At 40.5% G+C, this 25,708-nt stretch overlaps 1 protein-coding gene across 1 annotated transcript in view; it reads right to left on the bottom strand.

Annotated features, from left to right (window-relative positions):
- LOC138986896 (ATP-binding cassette sub-family C member 4-like) overlaps positions 1-25,708 on the bottom strand; it is a gene marked incomplete at its 5' end in the record, with an annotated part of 178,740 nt that overhangs the window by 48,031 nt on the left and 105,001 nt on the right. Inside the window, 3 exon segments of the mRNA XM_070366898.1 lie at positions 1,991-2,101; positions 3,272-3,391; positions 24,999-25,149. Of these exon segments, the coding sequence (XP_070222999.1) occupies positions 1,991-2,101; positions 3,272-3,391; positions 24,999-25,149 (382 nt within the window).

Genomic DNA, 25,708 nt, shown 5'->3' with positions numbered 1-25,708 from the left:
GCCCAATCAAAAAATGGGCAGAAGATTAAAACAGACATTCTCCAAAGAAGACATACAGATGGCCAAAAAGCACATGAAAAGATGGTCAACATCTCATTATTAAAGAAATGAATATCAAAACTACAGTAAAAAAAAAATTTTTTTTTTAAAAAACTACAGTGAGGTTTCACACCAGTCAGAATGACCATCATCAAAAAGTCTACAAACAATAAGTACTGAAGAGGATGTGGAGAAAATTAAATTAGTACATGTAAATTAGTCCATGTAAATTAGTCCAGCCACTATGGAGAACAATATGGAGGTTATTTTAAAAACTAAAAATAGACACACAAAAAGATGCCAGGATTCTTGGCCTCTGGAGGAGAAGAATTCAGTCCAGGGCCAGAGACGAGGCTTGATCGCTCAGAGCTTGTGTGTAATAAAGTTTTATTAAAGTATAAAGGAGATAGAGAAAGCTTTTGAGATAGGCATCAGAAGGGGTCAGAAAGAGTACCCCCTTGCTAGTGTTATCCATGGAGTTATATACTCTCTAATTAGTTATTACAGTTAATCAAAAGAATGTCTGGAGGTTGTAAAGACCTCAATAGGTCTACTCCCATAATTTGCACCTTAAGATAACAGGATTAGCCAGAAGGTTTTTTTCCAGAGACTGTCCTCAAGCAGGATACATTATTATATAATCCTAAGGAATGTAGAGGACAAAAAAAAGTTTGTCCTTTCTTCCTCCTTAAGAATTCCAGACCCCTCTCTCCTTGGGGACCCCTGGACTTATCAATCTGCCTAGGAATTGACTCTCTCACTACTAAGATCCAGCAATCTCACTCCAGGGCCTATATCCAGAGAAAACCATAATTTATAAGGATACATGCACCCTAGTCTTCACTGCAGGTCTATTTACAACAGCCAGGGACATGGAAACAACCTAAATGCCTGTCAACAGAGCAATGGACAAGGAAGATGCGGTACCATATATACAATGGAATGTTACTCAGCCATAAAAAATGGCAAAATAATGCCATTTGCAGCAACATGGCTGGACCTAGAGATTTGCATACTGAGTGAAATAAGTCTGAGAAAAATAGAATATGATATTGCTTACAAGTGGAATATAACAAAAGGCTACAAATGAACATATCTAAAAAACAGAAGTAGAGTAACAGGTGTAGAAAATAAACTTATGTTTACCAGGGGATATGGGAGGGGAGGGATAAATTGGAAGACTGGGACTGACACATACATACTACTATATATAAAATATTAAAATAGATAATTAATAAGAAACTACTGTAAAGTACAGAGAACTCTGTAATGATCTATATGGGAAAAGAATCTAAAAAAGAGTGGATATATGTATGTGTATAGCAGATTGACTTTGCTGTACATCGGAAACTAAGACAACAGTGTAAATGAACTATACCCCAATAAAACTTAAAATAAAAATGAAAGAATGGCCTGAGTGAGCCAAAGCAGGGGCCCAAGGCACCACAGGTCTGTTGCAGCAGGCATGTCATACCTGGTCTTTGCTCCTGAAGATTCCAAAAGTCAAAACCAGAAATTCTTTTCTAAAGGACTATTCATTTGAAGTATTAATCAAAATGCAAATTACTAAAAAGAATACAGGCACCCCAATGTTCATGGGGTATGGAAAAAAAATCTTTAAAAAGTGAATATATGTATAACAGATTCACTTGGCTATACACCTGAAGCCAACACATCATAAATCAAACATTTGCCAATCAAAAAAATATTTTAAATTATCTCAACAAGGACTTACTGTAAATAAATAATTAAAAGTAAAAAAAAAAATAAAAGTTCTCATCAAGACACAAATTACTTTACATGGACACACTGTGGAGTCTCCTGCTGCAGACATTTTAATACAACTCATTAGAACCAAAGAGTATATATTAGACAAGATGACAACAGTTTAATAACTACAAACAAAGCTATCAAATGCAAACATACCACAAATATTCACATGTGTACTTACATTCTACCAGAATCAGGGCCCCAAAGGCAACAACAGTGACAAAGATGGCACAGATGACATCCAGATACACAGCGAGCCATCGGGACGTCGTCAAAAGCAGGAACCAAGCCTCTGCATTTGTAAACCATAATAAGTGTAATACATAAACAGAAAAAACATGTTAGCTGCTTCTCATGAGGGAGAGCATTTTCTCAGTTGAGCTACAGAAGATTTTACACAAGGTAGGACAGCAAAGTTACACACCTGTAACTTCAAAGGAACCTAAAGATTCCAGAAAACTAGGTTCAACACAAAACAACATATGAGACACAGAGGAATCAGTCCAGGAAGCATGCTTTGAAAACTTCAACCCACGGGTTATCAAGAGAAATACCATCATAAGAAAGAAGATGGAAAAACATCTCATTGGTGTGTTCCCTGCAGTGCTGGGCCTCAACATGAAGATCCTCCTCTCAAAGGGTCAGCTGTTCCCAGCTCTGACAGCAGAGAGCACAGCTCACACCATTTCCAGCACCTTCTGCCCTCACTACAGGGCCTGAGGTGGTTATTCTTAGGAGTCAGTGTCCACATGACCATCAGCTAACAGGGTCTGTATGTGACTTTCAAATGCCATGTTATCTTCAAAATATATTAATGATTGGAAAGTTTGGCCAGGATTTTATATACTTAGAAGAAATTCTGAATTTTCTACCTAGATGGAAAACAAACAAACAAACTTCACTGATACAAAGCATAATCAAGTGGGTAGCAAATCAGGAACTTATTTTCCTCAACACTTCTGCTACCCTCAATCTATGCTCTCAAAAGACTTGGCAAAGCACACCCTGAGGGGGAAGAACAGCCACCACCTGGTTCTGAAAATAAAGTTTTATTGGAATACAGCCATTGACTAATGTATGATCTTTGCCTGTCTTTGTGCTACAATGGCAAAGATGAGTAGTTACAATAGAGACAGCACACAAAGCCTACAATATTTTCTATCTGGACCTTTGGAAAAAAGAAAAGTTTACTGAATCCTGCCTTAAAGAGACAGACATCCACAGGGCACAGTGATGGAAGGACAATGCAGGCCAGTCAGGGGAGAAAAGCAGGGCTGTGAGGGGGGAAGAGGGGAGCACAGAGGGGATGCTGAGAGGAAGGGGTGGGGGAGGCATGTGTGCAGAGGGCAACATGGGCTGACACACAGAGAGGCGCTGGCCAGCCAGGCTACCTGAGACAGAGGTCAGGCCTCAGAAGGGAGCACATCCCATCCTTAGAAATCATCTCCAGAAACTTACAGACCTGAATGCAAATCCTGGTGTGCATCAAACAGCTCCTGAAACTTCTGTTCAGCTTTGTATGCCCGGATGGTCCAGAGTCCCCGGAGAGAAGATGCTAAGTGGGAAAACACCGGGCTCCGAGCTGGGGAAGCAGAGACAGACACACATCAGAGAAAGTCAGGGAGGCTGGATGCGAGGAAACCACTGCCTCCCGGGCTCTGAGGTCACACGTCCTACCAAAGGGAATCCTCCATGTGACCCTCAAATTCCTGCTCACACCACGCTTCACTTTAATGACCTGGGAATGAGAGATTCTCTTTGAAACTATCTTTGATCAAATTCAAAATCCCAGCTAGATTTAGATAAAGAAATTCTTTACTGGTTCTTTCATCAACATCCTCTCAAATATTTCTCCCTCCATATTCTTCTGGTATCTTTCCAGGTGGAAATTGCTCACAATTTATTAAAAGTATAGTGAAGTATAGTTGATTTACAATAATCTGCTAGTTTCAGGTATGCAGTATAGTCATTCAGTTCTTTTCTCTGATTATATTCCATTATAGGTTATTACAAGACACTGAATAAAATTCTCTGTGCTTTACACTTAATCCTTGTTATCTATTTGACGTATTAATAGTAGTGTGTCTATTAATCCCATATTTCTAATTTGCTCCTCACTCTTTCCCAATGCCCTTTGGTAACCACAAGTTTGTTTTTTATGCCACTGAGTCTATTTCTAGTTTGTGTATAGATTCATTTGTATTATTTTTAGATTTCATGTATAAGTGATATCATATGTGTCTTTCTCTGACTTTCTTTACTAAGAATAATACTCTCTAGATCCATCCATGTTGCTGCAAATGGCAATATTTCTTTTTTTTTCCATAGGTGAGTAATTATCATTCACTAATTTTTTAACCAGTAGCATTTTAAACTTTAATTCCTCATTAGAGTCCTCACCACACTGAATTTTGATGAGCTACCTGTGCATTGATTCCACCTTAGATGAGTAACCAAGGGCTGAGATAGAGTCAGTGCATCCCCACCCTGGACCGGAGCCAGACATAGGACAGGAATGAGATGAGTAAGAAAGTGGACAGTCTGCCACCTCCCCCATCCTGGGACTCTCCCTGCACCTGTGCCAGGATTCTCTGTACAGGTCATGGAGCACCTGGTTCTGCACTGCCCTTGTGCCCACAGGACCTGGCAGATGAGGAGCCTTTGAATAGTCTTGACTTCTGCTCCAGGAACATGATGGATGTTTTTATATCTGCCTGCTGGACACCTGTCCTGTTGTTTGGAGGGCACTGTGGCCTGTGATACTCACATCACCCTTTTAGAATCTGACAGTGGCCTCAGTGTCCATCTTTTGAGTGACTTCATGTGGTTGGGGGCCTGATGTCACATGACTTCCCATTCATTTCCTGCCATCTTCTCTAAAAGCACACTGACCATGAGCACCAGGGTCAGGCTCTTGCCTGTCAGGGAACAGCTGGGCTGCAGGCTGCCAGGCAGGGAGGACCCTTACATTTCTCATTCCCCACCATGAATGAGGATGCAACTTGCTATTGCCAGGGGCACATGGTGAGCCTCTGACCTCTGTCTGGAATGAGTGATAACTTGAGCTGTATCAGCAGGAAATACTGACATCACTTTGTTACCTGTGTGGGTTCTAGAGAAGACCTGTTAGTACAACTAGGTTGTTTATGGGAAGTTAGTAATGCATCTTACATGAGGCTACAGAGATTTTATAAAATGATGGGGAAAGAATCCAGGGGAAACTCCAAACTGTTTTCAGGTCCTCACTCCTTAGTCCAGTATCTGAATGCCTGTCTGGTGACAGTTCAGTCAGTACAGACGTGTACCTGGGCACTGCACATTTGGAGGGGTTGAGGTACAAACAAGTAAAGACACAGAACCTCCTCTTGTGTTTAGTGTCCCCAGTTCTATAAAGAAGGAAGGAGCAGGGGTGGTCCTAAGATGGCAGAGGAATAGGATGGGGAGACCACTTTCTCCCCCACAAATTCATCAAAATATCATTTGAATGCTGTACAAATTCCACAAAACAACTTCTGAATGCTGGCAGAGGATGCCAGCCACCTAGAAAGGCAGCCCATTCTCTTTGAAAGGTGGTCACCTCTATCTCCTCCCTACCTCTTCTCTTCTCTGCCTAAATCTGTTGGATCTCTTTGGGTGTTCTAGGCTGTGGAGAACACTTAGGGAACTGATTACTGGTTAGATTTGTCTCTCTCCTTTTGACTCCCCCTCTTCTCCTCCTGGTCACCTCTATCTCCCTCCTCCTTCTTCTCTTCTCCATGTAACTCTGTGAACCTCTCTGGGTGTCCCTCACTGTGGAGAATCTTTTCATCATTAACCTAGATGTTTTATCATTGGTGCTGTATGGATGGGAAAGTCTGTATGGATGGGATGTAAGAATAAGACTGAAAGCCAGAGGCAGGAGGCTTAAATCCAAAACTTGAGAACACCAGAAAACTCATGGAACACTAATCAACAAGAGCTCATCCAAAAGCCTCCATTCCTACACTGAAACCAAGCTGCACCCAAGAGCCAACAAATTTCAGAGCAAGACATACATACCAAGCTAATTCTCCAACAACATAGGAACATAACCCCAAGCATTAAAATACAGGTGGCCAAAAGTCACACCAAACCCATAGACATCTCAAAATTCACTACTGGACACTTCATTGCACTCCAGAGAGAAGAGATCCAGCTCCACCCACCAGAACACTGACGCAAGCTTCCCTAACCAGGAAACCTTGACAAGCCACTCGTCCAACCACACTCACAGGGAGGAACCCTCATAATAAAGAGGAACCACAAACTTTCAGCATACAGAAAGGCCACCCCAAACACAGCAATCTAAACAAAATGAAAAGGCAGAGAAATATTCAGCAGGTAAAGCAACATGATAAATGCCCACCAACCCAAACAAAAGAGGAGGAAATAGGGAATCTACCTAAAAATGAATTCAGAATAATGATCTGAATGATCAGTAAAAATGAAAAAATGATCCAAAATCTTGAAAACAAAATGGAGTTACAGATAAATAGTCTGGAGACAAGGATTGAGAAGATGCAAGAAAATTTTAACAAGGACTTAAAAGAAATAAAAAAGAGTCAATCAATAATGAATATGCAATAACTGAGACAAAAGCACTCTGGAGGGAACCAACAGTAGAATAACTGAGGCATAAAATAGGATAAGTGATGTCAAAGATAGAATGGTAGAAATAAATGAAGCAGAGAGGAAAAAAGAAAATGTATTAAAAGAAATGAGGACAATCTCAGAGACCTCTGGAACAATGTTAAATGCCCCAACATTCGAATCATAGGAGTCCCAAAAGAAGAAGACAAAAAGGAAGGCCATGAAAAAATACTTTAGGAGATAACAGCTGAAAAATTCCCTAAAATGGTGAAGGAAATAGCCACCAAAGTTCAAGAAAACTAGAGAGTCCCAAACAGGATAAACCCAAGACAAAACACCCCAAGGACACATATTAATCAAATTAACAAACATCAAACACAAAGAACAAATATTAAAAATATCAAGGGAAAAGCAACACATAACACACTAGGGGATTTCCATAAGAATAACAGCTGATCTTTCAATAGAAACTCCTCAGGCCAGAAGGGAATGGCCAGACATACTTAAAGTGATGAAAGAGAAAAACCTACAACCCAGATTACTATACCCAGAAAGGATCTCATTCAAATATGAAGGAGAAATCAAAAGCTTTTCAGACACTCAAAAGCTGAGAGAATTTAGCACCACCAAACCAGCTCTTCAACAAATGCTAAAGGATCTTCTCTAGACAGAAAACACAGAAAAGGTTTATAAACTCAAACCCAAAACAATAAAGTAAATGGCAATGGGATCATAATTATCAATAATTACCTTAAATGTAAATGGGTTGAATGCCCCAACCAAAAGACAAAGTCTGGCTGAATGGATACAAAAACAAGACCCCTATATATGCTGTCTACAAGAGACCCACCTCAAAACAAGGGACACATACTGACTGAAAGTGAAGGGCTAGAAAAAAATATTTCATGCAAATGGGGACCAAAAGAAAGCAGGAGTAGCCATACTCATATCAGATAAAATAGACTTTGAAATAAAGGATGTGAAAAGAGACAAAGAAGGAGTTTCTCAAGTGCACACGGAACCCTCTCCAGGATAGATCACATCCTGGGACATAAATCTAGCCTTGGTAAATTCAAAAAAATTGAAATCATTTCAGTCATCTTTTCTGATCACAATGCAGTAAGATTAGATGTCAACTACAGGGGAAAAAAAAAAACTATTAAAAATACAAACATATGGAGGCTAAAAAACACACTTCTGAATAACCAAAAATCACAGAAGAAATCAAAATACCCATAGAAACAAATCAAAATGAAAACACAACAACCCAATGATTGTTGATTCAGTATATGATTCAGTAAAAGCAGTGCTAAGGGAAGGTTTATAGCAATACAAGCTTACCTCAAGAAACAAGAGAAAAATCAAATAAATAACCTAACTCTACACCTAAAGCAACTAGATAAGGAAGAAATGAAGAACCCAGGGGTTAGTAGAAGGAAAGGAATCATAAAAAAAAGGGCAGAAATTAATGAAAAAGAAACAAAGGGGACTATAGCAAAAGTCAACAAAACTAAAAGCTGGTTCTTTGAGATGATAAATAAAATAGACAAACCATTAGCCAGACTCATCAAGAAAAACAGGGGAAAGAATCAAATCAACAAAATTAGAAATGAAAATGGAGAAATCACAACAGACAACACAGAAATACAAAGGATCATAAGAGACTACTATCAGCAACTATATGCCAAAAAATGGACAACTTAGAAGAAATGGATAAATTCTTAGAAAAGTATAACTTTCCAAAACTGAACCAGGAAGAAATAGAAAATCTTAACAGACCCATCACAAGCACAGAAATGGAAACTGTATTCAGAAATCTTCCAACAAACAAAAGCCCAGACTTCACAGGTGAATTCTACCAAAAATTTAGAGAAGAGCTAACACCTATTCTACTCAAACTCTTCCAGAAAATTGGAGAGGAAGGTAAACTCCCAAACTCATTTTATGAGGCCACCATCACCCTAATAACAAAACCAGACAAAGATGCCACAAAAAGAGAAAACTACAGGCCAATATCACTCATGAATATAGATGCAAAAAATCCTCAACAAAATTCTAGCAAACAGAATCCAACAACATATTAAAAAGGTCATACATCATGACCAAGTGGGATTTATCCCAGGGATGCAAGGATTCTTCAATATTCATAAATCAATCAATGTGATACACCACATTAACAAATTGAAAGATAAAAACCATATGATTATCTCAATAGATGCAGAGGAAAGCTTTGACAAAATTCAACATCCATTTATGATAAAAATCCTCCAGAAAGCAGGCATAGAAGGAACATACCTCAACATAATAAAAGCTATATATGACAAACCCACATCAAACATTATCCTCAATGGTGAAAAATTGAAAGCATTTCCCCTAAAATCAGGAATAAGACAAGGGTGCCCACTCTCACCACTACTATTCAACATTGTTTTGGAAGTTTTAGCCACAGCACTCAGAGAAGAAAAAGAAACAAAAGGAATTCAGATTGGAAAAGAAGAAATAAAATTCACTGTTTGCAGATGACATGATCCTCTACATAGAAAACCCTAAAAACACCACCAGAAAATTACTAGAGCTAATCAATGAATATAGTAAATTTGCAGGATATAAAATTAACACACAGAAATCCCTTGCATTCCTATACACTAACAATGAGAAAACAAAAAGAGAAATTAAGGAAACAATTTCATTCACCATTGCAATGAAAAGAATAAAATGCTTAGAAATAAATCTACCTAAAGAAAGAATAAGACCTGAATATAGAAAACTATAAAACACTGATAAAAGAAATCAAAGATGACACAAATAGAGGGAGAAATATATCATGTTCATGGATCAGAAGAATCAATATAGTGAAAATGAGTATAGTATCCAAAGCAATCTATAGATTCAATGCAATACCTATCAAGCTACCAATGGTATTTTCCAGAGAACTACAACAAATAATTTCACAATTTATATGGAAATACAAAAAACCTCGAATAGCCAAAGCAATCTTAAGAAAGAAGAATGGAACTGGAGGAATCAACCTGCCTGACTTCAGACTATACTACAAAGCTACAGTCATCAAGACAGTATGGTACTGGCACAAAGTACCATAGATCAATGGAACAAAATAGAAAGCCCAGAGATAAACCCACGCACCTATGGACACCTTATCTTTGACAAAGGAGGCAAGAATATACAATGGAGAAAAGACAATCTCTTTTACAAGTGGTGCTGGGAAAACTGGTCAACCACTTGTGAAAGAATGAAACTAGAACACTAACACCATACACAAAAATAAACTCAAAATGGATGAAAGATCTAAATGTAAGACCAGAAACTATAAAACTCCTAGAGGAAAACATAGGCAAAACACTCTCCAACATAAATCACAGCAGGATCCTCTATGACCCATCTCCCAGAGTAATGGAAATAAAAGCAAAAATAAACAAATGGGACCTAATTAAACTTAAAAGCTTTTGCACAATGAAGGAAACTATTAGCAAGGTGAAAAACAGCCTTCAGAATGGGAGAAAATAATAACAAATGAAGCAACTGACAAAGAAATAATCTCAAAAATATATAAGCAGCACCTGCAGCTCAATTCCAGAAAAATAAACGACCCAATCAAAAATGGGCCAAAGAACTAAACAGGCATTTCTCCAAAGAAGACATACAGATGGCTAACAGACACGTGAAAAGACGCTCAACATTACTCAATATCAGAGAAATGCAAATCAAAACCACAATTAGGTACCATCTCATGCCAGTCAGAATGGCTGTTATCCAGAAGTCTACAAACAATAAGTACTGGAGAGGGTGCAGAGAAAAGGGAACCCTGTTACACTGTTGGTGGGAATGCAAACTAGTATAGTCACTATGAAGAATAGGGTGGAGATTCCTTTAAAAACTTCAAATAGAACTGCCATATGATTCAGCAATCCCACTGCTGGGAATACATACTGAGGAAACCAGAATTGAAAGAGACACATGTACCCCAATGTTCATTGCAGCACTGCTTACAATAGCTAGGACATGGAAGAAACCTATATGTCCATCAGTGAATGAATGGATAAGAAAGTTGTGGTACATATACATAATGGAATATTACTCAGCTATTAAAAAGAATGCTTTTGAATCAGTTCTAATGAGGTGGATGAAACTGGAACCTGTTATAAAGAGTGGAGTAAGTCAGAAAGAAAAACACCAATACAGTATATTAATGCATATATGTGGAATTTAGAAAGAGGAGCTACCCCGCATCTGAGGTTAGGTGTGGCGGCCGAGAGGAGCTACCCTAGTCCGAGGCCAGGGGTGGCGGCTGGGAGGACCTACCCCACCTCAAGGAGTGGTGGCTGCGCGGGCACAGGAGGGCCTAGAGGAGCTATTCCATGTTCAAGGTCAGAATGGGCGGTGGTGAGGAGATACCCCTCGTCCAAGGTAAGGAGCAGCGGCTGTGCTTTGCTGGAGCAGCCCTGAAGAGATACCCCACGTCCAAGGTAAGAGAAACCCAAGAAAGATGGTAGGTGTTTCAAGAGGGCATCAGAGGGCAGACATACTGAAACCATACTCACAGAAAACTAGTCAATATAATTACACTAGGACCACAGCCTTGTCTACTTCAATGAAACTAAGCCATGCCCATGGGGCCACCCAAGATGGGCGGGTCATGGTGGAGAAGTCTGACAGAATGTGGTCCACTGGAGAAGGGAATGGCAAACCACTTCAGTATTCTTGCCTTGAGAACCCCATGAACAGTATGAAAAGGCAAAATGATAGGATACTGAAAGAGGAACTCCCCAGGCCAGTAGGTGCCCAATATGCTACTGGAGATCAGTGGAGAAATAACTCCAGAAAGAATGAAGGGATGGAGCCAAAACAAAAACAATACCCAGTTGTGGATGTGACTGGTGATAGAAGCAAGGTCCCATGCTGTAAAGAGCAATATTGCATAGGAACCTGGAATGTCAGGTCCATGAATCAAGGCAAATTGGAAGTGGTCAAACAAGAGATGGCAAGAGTGAATGTCAACATTCTAGGAATCAGCGAACTAAAATGGACTGGAATGGGTGAATTTAACTCAGATGACCATTATATCTACTACTGCAGGCAGGAATCCCTAAGAAGAAATGGAGTAGCCATCATGGTCAACAAAAGAGTCCGAAATGCAGTACTTGGATGCAATCTCAAAACGACAGAATGATCTCTGTTCATTTCCAAGGCAAACCATTCAATATCACAGTAATCCAAGTCTATTCCCCAACCAGTAATGCTGAAGAAGTTGAAGTTGAAAGGTTCTATGAAGACCTACAAGACCTTTTAGAACTAACACCCAAAAAAGATGTCCTTTTCATTATAGGGGACTGGAATGCAAAAGTAGGAAGTCAAGAAACACCTGGAGTAACAGGCAAAATTGGCCATGGAATACAGAATGAAGCAGAGCAAAGACTAATAGAGCTTTGCCAAGAAAATGTTCTGGTCATAGCAAACACCCTCTTCCAACAACACAAGAGAAGACTCTACACATGGACATCACCAGATGGTCAACACTGAAATCAGATGGATTATATTCTTTGCAGCCAAAGATGGAGAAGCTCTATACAGTCAACAAAAACAAGACCAGGAGCTGACTGTGACTCAGATCATGAACTCCTTATTGCCACATTCAGACTGAAATTGAAGAAAGTAGGGAAAACCACTAGACCATTCAGGTATGACCTACATCAAATCCCTTATGACTATACAGTGGAAGTGAGAAATAGATTTAAGGGACTAGATCTGATAGATAGAGTGCCTGATGATCTGTGGACTGAGGTTCGTGACACTGTACAGAAGACAGGGATCAAGACAATCCCCATGGAAAAGAAATGCAAAAAAGCAAAATGGCTGTCTGAGGAGGCCTTACAAATAGCTGTGAAAAGAAGAGAAGTGAAAAGCAAAGCAGAAAAGGAAAGATATAAGCATCTGAATGCAGAGTTCCAAAGAATAGCAAGAAGAGTTAAGAAAGCCTTCCTCAGTAATCAATACAAATAAATAGAAGAAAACAACAGAATGGGAAAGACTAGAGATCTCTTCAAGAAAATTAGAGATACCAAGGGAACATTTCATGTAAAAATGGGCTTGATAAAGGACAGAAATGATATGGACCTAACAGAAACAGAAGATATTAAGAAGAGGTGGCAAGAATACACAGAAGAAATGTACAAAAAAGATCTTCATGACACAGATAATCACGATGGTGTGATCACTGGCCTAGAGCCAGACATCCTGGAATGTGAAGTCAAGTGGGCCTTAGAAAGCATCACTACGAACAAAGCTAGTGGAGGTGATGAAATTCCAGTGGAGATATTCCAAATCCTGAAAGATGATGCTGTGAAAGTGCTGCACTCAATATGCCAGCAAATTTGGAAAACTCAGCAGTGGCCACAGGACTGGAAAAGGTCAGTTTTTATTTCAATCCCAAAGAAAGGCAATGCCAAAGAATGCTCAAACTACCACACAATTGCACTCATCTCACACGCTAGTAAAGTAATGCTCAAAATTCTCCAAGCCAGGCTTCAGCAATACGTGAACTGTGAACTTCCAGTTGTTCAAGCTGGTTTTAGAAAAGGCAGAGGAACCAGAGACCAAATTGCCAACATCCACCGGATCATCAAAAAAGCAACAGAGTTCCAGAAAAACATCAATTTCTGCTTTATTGACTATGGCAAAGCCTTTGACTGTATGTATCACAATAAACTGTGGAAAATTCTGAAAGAGATGGGAATACCAGACCACCTGATCTGCCTCTTGAGAAATCTGTATGCAGGTCAGGAAGCAACAGTTAGAACTGGACATGGAACAACAGACTGGTTCCAAATAGGAAAAGGAGTGCATCAAGGCTGTATATTGTCACCCTGCTTATTTAATTTATATGCAGAGTACATCATGAGAAATGCTGGGCTGGAAGAAGCACAAGCTGGAATCAAGATTGCTGGGAGAAATATCAATAACCTCAGATATGCAGATGACACCACCCTTATGGCAGAAAGTGAAGAAGAACTAAAAAGCCTCTTGATGAAGATGAAAGAGGAGCATGAAAAAGTTGGCTTAAAGTTGAACATTCAGAAAACGAAGATCATGGCATCTGGTCCCATCACTTCATGGGAAATAGATGGGGAAACAATGGAAACAGTGTCAGACTTTATTTTTGGGGCTCGAAAATCACTGCAGATGGTGACTGCAGCCATGAAATTAAAGGACGCTTACTCCTTGGAAGAAAAGTTATGACCAACCTAGATAGCATATTCAAAAGCAGAGACATTACTTTGCCAACAAAGGTTCATCTAATCAAGGCTATGGTTTTTCTGGTGTTCATGTATGGATGTGAGAGTTGGACTGTGAAGAAAGTTGAGCGCTGAAGAATTGATGCTTTTGAACTGTGGTGTTGGAGAAGACTCTTGAGAGTTCCTTGGACTGCAAGGAGATCCAACCAGTCCATTCTGAAGGAGATCAGCCCTCGGAAATTCTTTGGAGGGAATGATGCTGAAGCTGAAACTCCAGTACTTTGGCCATCTCATGCGAAGAGTTGACTCATTGGAAAAGACTCTGATGCTGGGAGGGATTGGGGGCAGGAGGAGAAGGGGACGACAGAGGATGAGATGGCTGGATGGCATCACTGACTCGATGGACGTGAGTCTGAGTGAACTCCGGGAGTTGGTGATGGACAGGGTGGCCTGGCATGCTGCGATTCATGGGGTTGCAAAGAGTTGGACACGACTGAGTGACTGAACTGAACTGAACTGAAGAAAGATGGTAACAATGACCCTATATGAGAGACAACAAAACAGACACAGATGTAAAGAGCAGACTTTTGGGCTCTGTGGGAGAAGGCGAGGGTGGGATGATTTGAGAGAGTAGTATGAAACATGTATGTTACCATATGTGAAACAGATCACCAGTCCAGGTTCAATGCATGAGACAGGGTTCTCAGGCCCAGTGTACTGGGATGACCCTGAGGGATGGGATGGGAAGGAGGTGGGAGGTGGGTTCAGGATGGGGAGCACATGTACACCCTTGGCTGTTTCATGTCAATGTATGGCAAAAACCACTACAATATTGTAAAGTAATTAGCCTCCAATTAAAATAAATAAATGAATTAAAAAAAAAAAAAAAGATGATGGAAGGAGCTGGCTTCCTCTTGTAAGTCACTGGGGCTCAGAGAGGGTGGAAAGCCCTGGGCTAGGGAGGACAGCCTGGGCTAGGGGCCAGGTGACCATCCACTCAGCTCTGAGTGGGACTCTTTCCTGCCTGGGACATCTGACCGGGAACCTAACTGTTAGATGCTCAGCTGTAATATTGCTTTAAAGAAAAACCCTTCTCTGACCAGCGATATGTTCTAATCTTTCCCCTTTTTACTTCATTTAGGCACAGAGCTGAAAGTGATTCAGTGATGCTTTTGATCATCCAGTTATGTAACTGTGTTCTCATTTCAGCATCCACACTGCTCTCTCTCTTCACTCTATTGAGTAACTTTTTAGCTGCCTATAACTTTGTGTTGTAAGAGCAACATAAACTCAGATTGAGCTCAAGCTCCAAATAAGAAATTCTGGGAGCTGTGTTCAGGTCTTTTCTGTATCCCTACCAGATGTCCCAGTCACCCTCAGAACTCATCCAGTCTGGACACTGGGTGCTCACAGGGATGATACAGGTGAATTCTGGGGCTCATCACTCTGTCAGGAGGACCTGAAAACCCAGCTCCAGAGAGCAGAGAAAACTCACAAGAACCAGGCTCCCATTTCCACTCCACAGAGAGTGACATCAACACTGTTCATCACAGACAGGGCTTCTGAACAGGAAGCAGACGTGGCTGTTCCCCCAGGGAAAGTCCTGGAGTGAACTCTTTGGCGTGGCCTCCCTCACCTGCTTCCCTGTCAGGAGATCAAAGTGCAGCTGATTCTCTCCAGCAGGGATGGAAGGTGGGGTCGACTTTATAAACCAGGTATCATCTCATCCTTGAAAACCAGGGAACCCAAACACCCCATCACCTACTTCACCTCAAACCCAAGAGTTATAGTCCAGGGAATCTGGAGCCATGAAAATCTATCCTTTTTCTTTCAAACCCCATTAGGGCTGAGAAGAATGCCAGGATGAGTGAACTGGAAGGTCTACCAAAAAGTTAAGTAGAACATGGGGAGAGGGGATGTCAAGGCTCTGTTGTTATGTTGCCCAAAGTAGCATCTTTTTCCCACAAGCACTGAGCTCGCTGTCTTGAAGCAGACTATGTCACAGCCATAGCTTCAGCCCACAGTCACATGTATAAACCTACTGTTCACAGGACTGACAGCTGTGTTTCCCATAACCCTGAGGACATTTGGGAACACACCCCACAAGTGTGGGGTGCAGATCTTCCTTGACAGGGGATCTCTCTGGCTGATAGCCCTGTTGCAGGTTATTATTCAAGCTATGTGAGACCTGCTAGTTTTGAATAAGTTCTCAGTTGCCTCTTGTTCAAGGTTCTAATGCCTTTGGTAGTGGCCAGAAGGCACTCTACAAGAATCTACTCAAGAAATCCTCTTGAGACCCCAGAGACTAAGGGATTAAGAGCACTGACTGCCCAGTATTAACTATATTAACCCATCTAAGTGATAGATCTGGGCATAAGACCCACACTATCTTATTCCCAAGGTTGTGCTTTTAATCACAGCTGCAGTGTCTCAGAGGGAGAATAATCAGGGTTAAGAATGCCTGTGTGTGATGATGTGCATTTTTCTCCAGACTTTGTTATTTGTGTTCAGAAAACCACCAAATCTTACTCAGCTAATATCCAACAGCCTTAGCCATTATTGCATATCTTATTAATCACCTTGTGCTCAGTCGCTTCTGTTATGTCCAACTCTTTGCAATCCCATGGACTGTGTAGCCCACCAGGCTCCTCTGTCCATGGAATTCTCCATGGAAGAATACCTAGATCTTCCCAACCCAGGGATTGAACCCGCATCTCTGACATCCCCTGCATTTACAACTAGCACCATCTGGGAAGCCCCATTAATTACCTTATGTTGAACAAAGCCCCTGGGAATCTGGCATGAGAACCCCTTAAAACAGGTGTATTAGGATCATGGATTAGGATCATTCTCACTTTCTCAGTTGCTCAATCATGTCTGACTCTTTGAGACCCCATGGACTGTAGTCTGCCACACTCCTCTGTCCCTCGAATTATCCAGGCAAGAATACTGGAGTGGATTGCCATGTTCTCCTTCAGGGGATCTTCACAACCCAGGGATTGAACCTGTTTCCTGTGTCTCCTACATTGAAAGGTGGATTCTTTATCAATGAGACACCTGGGAAGCCCTAAAATACACTATCAGTTACTATTTAGAGGAAGCAGCAGTGTTATTATTTACAGCACAGACCTACCTCCCCAGGTTGGTAGGTGTCCAATATGCAACTGGAGAAGAGCAGAGAAATATCTCCAGAAGGAATGAAGAGGCTAAGCAAAAGCAGAGACAATGCCTAGTTGTAGACGTGTCTGGTGGTGAAAAAAAGTCCAATGATGTAAAGAACAATACTTCATAGGAACCTGGAATGTTGGGCCCATTAATCAAGGTAAATTGGAAGTGGTCAAATAGGTGCTGGATGGCAAGAGTGAACATTGGCATTTTTGGAATCAATGAACTAAAATGGATGGGAATGGGAGAATTTAATTCAGATGACCATTATATCTACTACTGTGGGAAAGAATCCATTAGAAGAAATGGAGTAGCGCTCATAGTCAACAAGAGTCCAAAATGCAGTGCTTGGATGCAATCTCAAAAATGAGAGAATGATCTCCATACATTTCCAAAGCAAAGCATACAATATCACGATAATCCAAACCTAAGCCCCAACCACTAATGCCAAGGAAGCTGAAGTTGAATGGCTCTATGAAGACCTATAAGACATTCTAGAATTAATACACACACACACACACACACACACACACACAGTCATTTTCATCATAGGGGACTAGAATGCAAAAGTAGGAAGTCAAGAGATACCTGGAGTAACAGTTTGACCTTGGATTACAAATGAAGCAGAGCAAAGGCTAACAGTTTTGCCAAGAGAACACACTGGTCATAGAAAACAACCTCTTCCAACAACACAAGAGAAGACTCTACACGTGGACATCACCAGATGGTCAATACTGAAATAAGATTGATTATATTCTTGGCAGCCAAAGATGCAGAAGCTCTATACAGTGAGCAAAAACAGGACCGGGAGTTGACTGTGGCTCAGATCATGAACTCCTTATTGCAAAAATCACACTTAAATTGAAAAAAGTATAGAAAACCACTAGACCATTCAGGTATAACCTAAATCAACCTAAGTCAAATCCCTTATGATTATACAGTAGAAGTAACAAATAGATTCAAGGGATTAGATCTGGTAGACAGAATGCCTGAAGAACTATGGACAGAGGTTCATGACATTGTACAGGAGGCGTGATCAAAACCATCCCTGAGAAAAAGAGATGTGAAAAGGCAAAGTCGTTGTCTGAGGAGGCCTTACAAATATCTGAGAAAATAAGAGACTCTAAAGGCAAAGGAGAAAAGGAAAGATATACTCATTTCAATGCAGAGTTCTAAAGAATATCAAGGTGAGATAAGAAAGCCTTCCTCAGTGATCAATGCAAAGAAATAGAGGAAAACAACAGATAAGAAAGACTAGAGATTTCTTCAAGAAAATTAGATATAACAAAAGAACAGTTCATGTAAAGATGGGTGCAATAAAGGACAGAAATGGAATGAACCTAACAGAAGCAGAAGATAATAGGAAGAGGGGGTAAGAATACAAGAAGAACTATACAAAAATATCTTAATGACTTGGATAACCACTATGGTGGGATAAAAAACCTAGAGCCAGACATCCTGGAATGTGAAGTCAAGTGGGCCTTAGGAAACATCACTACAAACAAACCTTGTGCAGGTAATAGAATTCCAGTTGAGCTATTTCAAATCCTAAAAGATGATGCTGTTAAAGTGCTGCATTCAATATGCCAGCAAATTTGGAAAACTCAGTAGTGACCACAGGACTGGAAAATGTCAGTTTTCATTTCAATCCCAAAGAAGGGCAATGGCAAAGAATGTTCTAACTACCACACAGTAGCACTCATTTCACATGCTAGCAGGGTAATGCTCAAAACCCTTCAAGGCAGGCTTCAACACTATGTGAACCAAGAACTTTCATATGTACAAGCTTGATTTAGAAATGACAGAGGAACCAGAGATCAAATTGCCAACATTCATCAGATCATAGTAAAAGCAAGAGAATTACAGAAATACACCTATTTCTGCTTCATTGACTATGCTCAAGCCTTTGTGTGGATCACAATAAACTGAAATTTCTTCAAGAGATGGGAATACCACACCACCTTACCTACCTCCTAAGAAACCTGTACTCAGGTCAAGAAGCAACAGTTAGAACCAGACATGAAACAATAGACTGCTTCCAAACTGGGAAAAGAGTATGTCAAGGCTGTATATTGTCACCCTACTAATTTAACTTCTATGCAGAGTACATCATGCAAAATGTCAGACTGAATGAAGCACATACTGGAATCAAGATTGCTGGGAGAAATATCAAACTCAGATATGCAGATACCACCACCCTTATGGCAGAAAGTGAAGAGGAATGAAAGAGCCTCTTGATGAAGGTGAAAGAGGAGAGTGGAATATTTGGCAGGCAAATGTCTGTCTAGTCAAAGCTAGGGTTTTTTCAGAACAAGACCCAGTTTCCCTCTCAGTCAGTTTCTCCCATCAAGAAGCTTCCATAAGCCTCTTATCCTTCTCCATCAGAAGGCAGACAGACTGAAAACCACAGTCACAGAAAATGAACAAACCTGATCACATGGACCACAGCCTTGTCTAACTCAATGAAACTATGAGCCATGCTGTGTAGGGCCACCCAAGACAAACAGGTCATGGTGGAGAATTCTGACTAAACGTGGTCCACTGGAGAAGGGAATGGAAAACCACTGAGTATTCTTGCCTTGAGAACCCCATGAACAGTATGAAAAGGCAAAAAGATAGGACACTGCAAGATGAACTTCCCAGGTCAGTAGGTGCCCAATATGCTACTAGAGATCAGTGGAGATATAACTCCAGAAAGAATGAAGAGACAGAGCCAAAGCAAAAACAACACCCAGTTGTGGATGTGACTGCTGATGCAAGTAAATCTGATGCTATAAAGAGCAATATTGCATAGGAATCTGGAATGTTATGTCCATGAATCAAGGCAAATTGGAAGTGGTCAAACAGGAGATGGCAAGAGTGAATGAGTGAACATCGAAATGAATGAGTGAACATTGAAATGAATAAGTGAACAAAAATAGACTGGAATGGATAAATTTAACTCAGATGACCATTATATTTACTACTGTGGGCAAGAATCCCTTAGAAGAAATGGAGTAGCCATCACACTCAAGAGTCTGAATGCAGTACTTGGATGCAATCTCAAAAATGACAGAATGATTTCTGTTCATTTCCAAGGCAAACCATTCAATATCACAGTAATCCAAGTCTATACCCCAACCAGTAATGCTGAAGAAGCTGAAGTTCAATCGTTCTATGAAGACCTACAAGACCTTCTAGAACTAATACCCAAAAAAGATGTCCTTTTCATTATAGGGGACTGGAGTGCAGAAGTAGGAAGTCAAGAAACACATGGAGTAACAGCCAAATTTGGCCTTGGAGTACAAAATGAAGCAGGGGAAAGCCTAATAGAGTTTTGCCAAAAGAACACACTGGTGATAGCAAATAACCTCTTCAAACACCACAAGAGAAGACTCTACACATTGACATCACCAGATGGCCAACACTGAAATCATATTGATTATATGCTTTGCAGCCAAAGTTGGAGAAGCTCTATAGAGTCAGCAGAAAAAAGACCAGGAGCAGACTGTGGCTCAGATCATGAATGCCTTATTGCCAAATTCAGACTTAAATTCAAGAAAATAGGGAAAACTAGACCATTCAGGTATGATGCAAATCAAATCCCTTATGATTATACAGTGGAAGTGAGAAATAGATTCAAGGGATTAGATCAGATAGACAGAATGCCTGAAGAACTATGGGCAGAGGTTCCTGACATTGTACAGGAGGCAGGGATTAAGACCATCCCCAGGAAAAAGAAGTTCAAAAGGCAAAATGGTTGTCTGAGGAGGTTTTCAAACAGCTATGAAAAGAAGTTAAGCAAAAAGGCAAAGGAGAAACGGAAAGATATACCCATTTGAATGTAGAGTACCAAAGAATAGCAAGGAGAGATAAGAGAACCTTCCTCAGTGATCAATGCAAAGAAATAGATGAAAACAATAGACTGGGAAAGACTAGAGATCTCTTCAAGAAAATTAGAGATACCAAGGGAATATTTCATGCAAAGATGGACACAATAAAGGACACAAATGGTATGGACCTAACAGAAGCAGAAGATACTAAGACAAGGTGGCAAGAAAACACAGAAGAGCTATACAAAAAAGATCTTCATGATCCAGATAACCACGATAGTGTGATCACACTCACCTAGAGCCAGACATCCTGGAATGTGAAATCAAGTGGGCCTTAGGAAGCATCACGACCAATAAAGCTAGTGGAGGTGATGGAATTCCAGCTGACCTATTTCAAATCCTAAAAGAGGATGCTGTGTAAGTGCTGCACTCAATATGCCAGCAAATTTGGAAAACTCAGCAGTGGCCACAGGACTCGAAAAGGTCACTTTTCATTCCCATCCCAAAGAAAGGCAATGCCAAAGAATGCTACCACAAAACTGGACTCATCTCACATGCTGGCAAAGTAATGCTCAAAATTCTCCAAGCCAGGCTTCAACAGTACATGAACCATGAACTTCCAGATGTTTAAGCTGGATTTAGAAAAGGCAGAGGAACCAGAGATCAAATTGCCAATGCCCATTGGATCATCATTGGATCATCAACATCGATTGGATCATCAGAGTTCCAGAAAAATATCTATTTCTGCTTTATTGACTATGCCAAAGCCTTTGACTGTGTAGATCACAACAAACTGTGGAAAATTCTTCAAGAGATGGGAATACCAGACCACATTACCTGCCTCCTGAGAAATCTGTATGCAGGTCCGGAAGCAACAATTAGAACTGGACATGAAACAACAGACTGGTTCCAAATCGGGAAAGGAGTACATCAAGGCTGTATATTGTCACCCTGCTTATTTAACTTACATGCAGAGTACATCATGAGAAATGCTGGGCTAAAGGAAGCACAAGCTGGAATCAAGATTGCCAGGAGAAATATCAAGAACCTGAGATATACAGATGACATCACCCTTATGGCAGAAAGCAAAGAACTAAAGATCCTCTTGATGAAAGTGAAAGAGGAGAGTGAAAAAGTTGGCTTAAAGCTCAACATTCAGAAAACAAAGATCATGGCATCCAGTCCCATAACTTCATGGTTTGGGGAAACAATGGAAACAGTGAGAGACATTAATTTCTTGGGCTCCAAAATCACTGCAGATGGTGACTGCAGCCAGGAAATTAAAAGATGCTTGCTCTTTGGAAGAAAAGCTATGACCAAACTAGACAGCATATTAAAAAGCAGAGACATTACTTTGCCAACAAAGGTCCATCTAGTCAAAGCTATATTTTTTCCTGTAGTCATGTATGGATGTGAGTATTGGACTATAAAGAAAGCTGAGTGCAGAAGAATTGATGCTTTTGAACTGTGGTGTTGGAGGAAACTCTTGAGAGCCCCTTGGACTGCACAGAGATCCAACCAGTCCATCCTAAAGGAAATCAGTCCTGAATATTCATTGGAAGGACTGATGCTGAAGGTGAAACTCCAATACTTTGGCTACCTGATGCCAAGAACTGACTCATTGGAAAAGACCCTGATGCTGGGAAAGATTGAAGGTGGGAGGAGAAGGGGATAACAGAGGATGAGATGGTTGGATGGCATCACCGACTCAGTGGACATGAGTTTGAGTAAACTCCAGGAGTTGGTCATGGACAGGGAGGCCTGGCGTGCTGCTGTCCATAGAGTTGCAAAGAGTCAGACAGGACTGAACTGAATTGAACTGATGGTTTTTCTAGTAGTCATATATAGATGTGAGAGTAGGACCATAAAGAAAGCTTAACACAGAAGAACTGATATTTTTGAACTGTGGTGTTGGAGAATACTCTTGAAAGTCCCTTGGACTGCAAGGAGATCAAACCAGTCAATCCTAAAAGAAATCAACCCTAAATAGTCATTGGAAGAACTGATGCTCAAGCTTAAGCTGCACTACTTTGACTGCCTGATGTGAAGAGCTGACTCATTGGAAAAGATCGTGATGATGGGAAAGATTGAAGGCAGGAGGAGAAGTAGATGACAGAGGATGAGATAGTTGGATGGCATCACCAACTCAGCCAACATGGGTTTGAGCAAACTCTGGGAGGTAATGAAGGACAGAGAAGCTTGGTGTGCTGCAGACCATGAGGTCTTGGACTTGAATTAGGGACCTAACACTACCACCACCAGCAGCTAGAGAGAAAACATAAACAGTTCTAATCAACTGGCCACCACATGTGGTTATCTGGGGTGTGCAGGAGGAGTACCTGGATTAAATTCATTGTCTAACTTACTGCAGCCTACTAGGTGCAAAAAATCCAAATATTCCACAGTGATGGTGCCAAAGTCCTCAGACTCTCCAGATCAAATATTGAGAAAATTCTGTACTGCTTCTTGATAAAAGCCTCAGGAGAAATTCTTCTCTCCACTTTCATATGAATGGGTGATGGCCCTTGTCCCAGGCAAAAATTTCTGTCAAACATTTTTTCTGGAATAAACCCTCTTTGAACATACCATAGACCTGCTTTGCAACAAAACTGTTGAATGACTTCCTTTCATGGGTGGCCTCAAAGTATAAAACATCTGAAACCTTGACTACACAGAAGATTGGATGGAGCTCATCGCTTCCTCTTCTGCCTCCCCAGGTCCTACCATCCTACCAAGTCATCAGCAGAATGTCACACACACCTGGACTCTACTGCTCTCCCTCCATCCAAACACCTCACAAGACCAGACCTCATGGGAGGTCACCTGCTTCTCTTGATGAATGAAAATTTCTTTTATAGATTTTATGAAATTGATGATCACTATCCTTTTCACAAATAAAGATAAGTACCTCAAGTGTTTACTATTAAAAACAAAACACACAATTGCCACACACACACACACACACACAAAACTCCTTTGACTGGATTAACTGAGACTTTTTTCCATTTAGTAAGTACAGAGAATCATAGGATTCAATATGCTTCTGTTCTTGGCTTGGTTTCTAGAAAGTAAAGTTGGTATTAATTTGCAATAATTATTCATGTTTGAGGTCTCTGCTACAAACATATTCTCTCCTTACTTTTTAGCTATTGTTTTTATAACTTAAAAATATGTAACAATGTATTTTCTTCATTATTTATTAATATTGATGAAATGTATGCATTAAGAATGACATAAATTCAATTCTTCCATCATCTGTGATTACCTGTAGAATAGAATAATTAATCATAAAATGTGTTCCCCATTATTTTGTTTTTTGGCTGCACCTTGCAGCCAAAACCAAGACCTTGCAGGATCTAGTTCCACAACCAGGGACTGAAGTAGTGGCTCCCACAGTGGAAGCACAGAGTCTTAACCACAGGACCTCCAGGGAAGTCCCTGTTCCCCATTATTCTAAAACTAGGAAGGTGTATGGAGTAATCAACTAAATGCATACTGAACAGATCCCCATCCTGTGTTCTCATAGGGGATTATTTTCAGCATCATTTATATAAATAGTTTTGAGAAAGGGGTATACAAACAGTGTGGTATCACCCAAATACTGGTAATGATAAAGAACAAACCTGAAACTAACAGGGCTTATCTTTTCAATAGAACTTCCCTGGTGGCTCAGACATTAAAGAATCCACCAGCAATGCAGGAGACCTGGGTTCAACACCTGGGTCAGGAAGATCCTCTGGAGAATGGAATGGCTACCCACTCCAGTATTCTTGCCTGGAGAATCCATGGACAGAGGAGCCTGGTGGGCTACAGTCCATGGGGTCACAAAGAGAGTCGACATAACTGATGACTAACACACATCTTTTCAATACATTTAACAATTACAATTTACTTGAATGTGTTAAACAATGTATTTTTCAAATATATCACTTCTGACACGTATTTCCTGAGGTCTCCTAATCTTTTCCTTTCTTTGTCAGGTCTGGTAACTTCAGGAGAAGAAAAATCCTCTATATTAGTTCCAACATGATGAAATACTTTCAAGAACAGTATTCACAGGGTGGATACTCTTGTGTAAGGAAGTGTGTCGTGAACAAGACAGAAATGGTCCCTGTCCTCATGGTGCTCACATCTGTCCTCCTTGGGCTAAAATGCAAAGTGCAGCTGACCCACCATCAGCTCCATTTACCTTAAGGGCCAAACCTACTCTCAGGGGCCATAACTTTCAATCACCTAATGTTAACAGTAAGAAATTCCACAGAACAGTCTAAGGAATTTCAGGGGTCTGGTTAATTGCCGTACAAATGGAAGCCAGCAGGCACTGTCATCCCAAACTGAGAGCCCAGGTACTCACTTGTACATTCCAGGCGTTTCACATCTCGTGATGTCTCTAAGAAATATCGCCAAAGAACAAAGAAAAGGATGCCAAGGGGAATCACAGGTATAGCAATCCAAGGAATTGCAGCCACCATCACACCCACCACACCAATCACAAGTAGAAATGTCTGAAATAGCAAAAATACAGAGGCCTTCATGTCAAGGATACTTTCCAAAGATAAACTTTAATGATTTGCTCTTAAGATTAAACTCCTTTCCTTGAAAAACTTGTTTGAACAGCAGGGAATGCTTTCCCTTCCAAAGAAATAAAATTATAGTTGGCCCTCATGATATTTGTTGCATGCACCAACACTTTGATAAGAACTTTCTAGGTATCAGCTCTTCTGATACACTCAGTAGTCCTTTGAGGCAGGCATGACTAGTTTCAACAGATTAGAATATTTGAGGTTCAGAGAGTAGGAGTTGAATCCCAAACTATCAGGAGTCATCAGGTGTTACTAAAAAGATGAGTGAGCAGGTATCACAGATGAGGAATCTAGACACCTTAGCTATGCATGTAGGGATAAAGAAGTGGTTAATTACAAATTCAGTGTAAAATATTCAGTAATAGTATTTTCTAAGTTTAGAAATGGAGGAGTGAGGCACAGGGTGAGAAGAAGCAACTTGATGGAGACTAAGTCATGGAGCTGGGAAGCCCATGTCATGTGCCATTACAACACATTTAAA

Source organism: Bos mutus, unplaced genomic scaffold (assembly GCF_027580195.1).
Source record: "Bos mutus isolate GX-2022 unplaced genomic scaffold, NWIPB_WYAK_1.1 CTG243, whole genome shotgun sequence".
NCBI classification, from domain to species: Eukaryota; Metazoa; Chordata; class Mammalia; order Artiodactyla; family Bovidae; genus Bos; species Bos mutus.
This window is presented reverse-complemented; position numbering and strand designations above follow the sequence as displayed.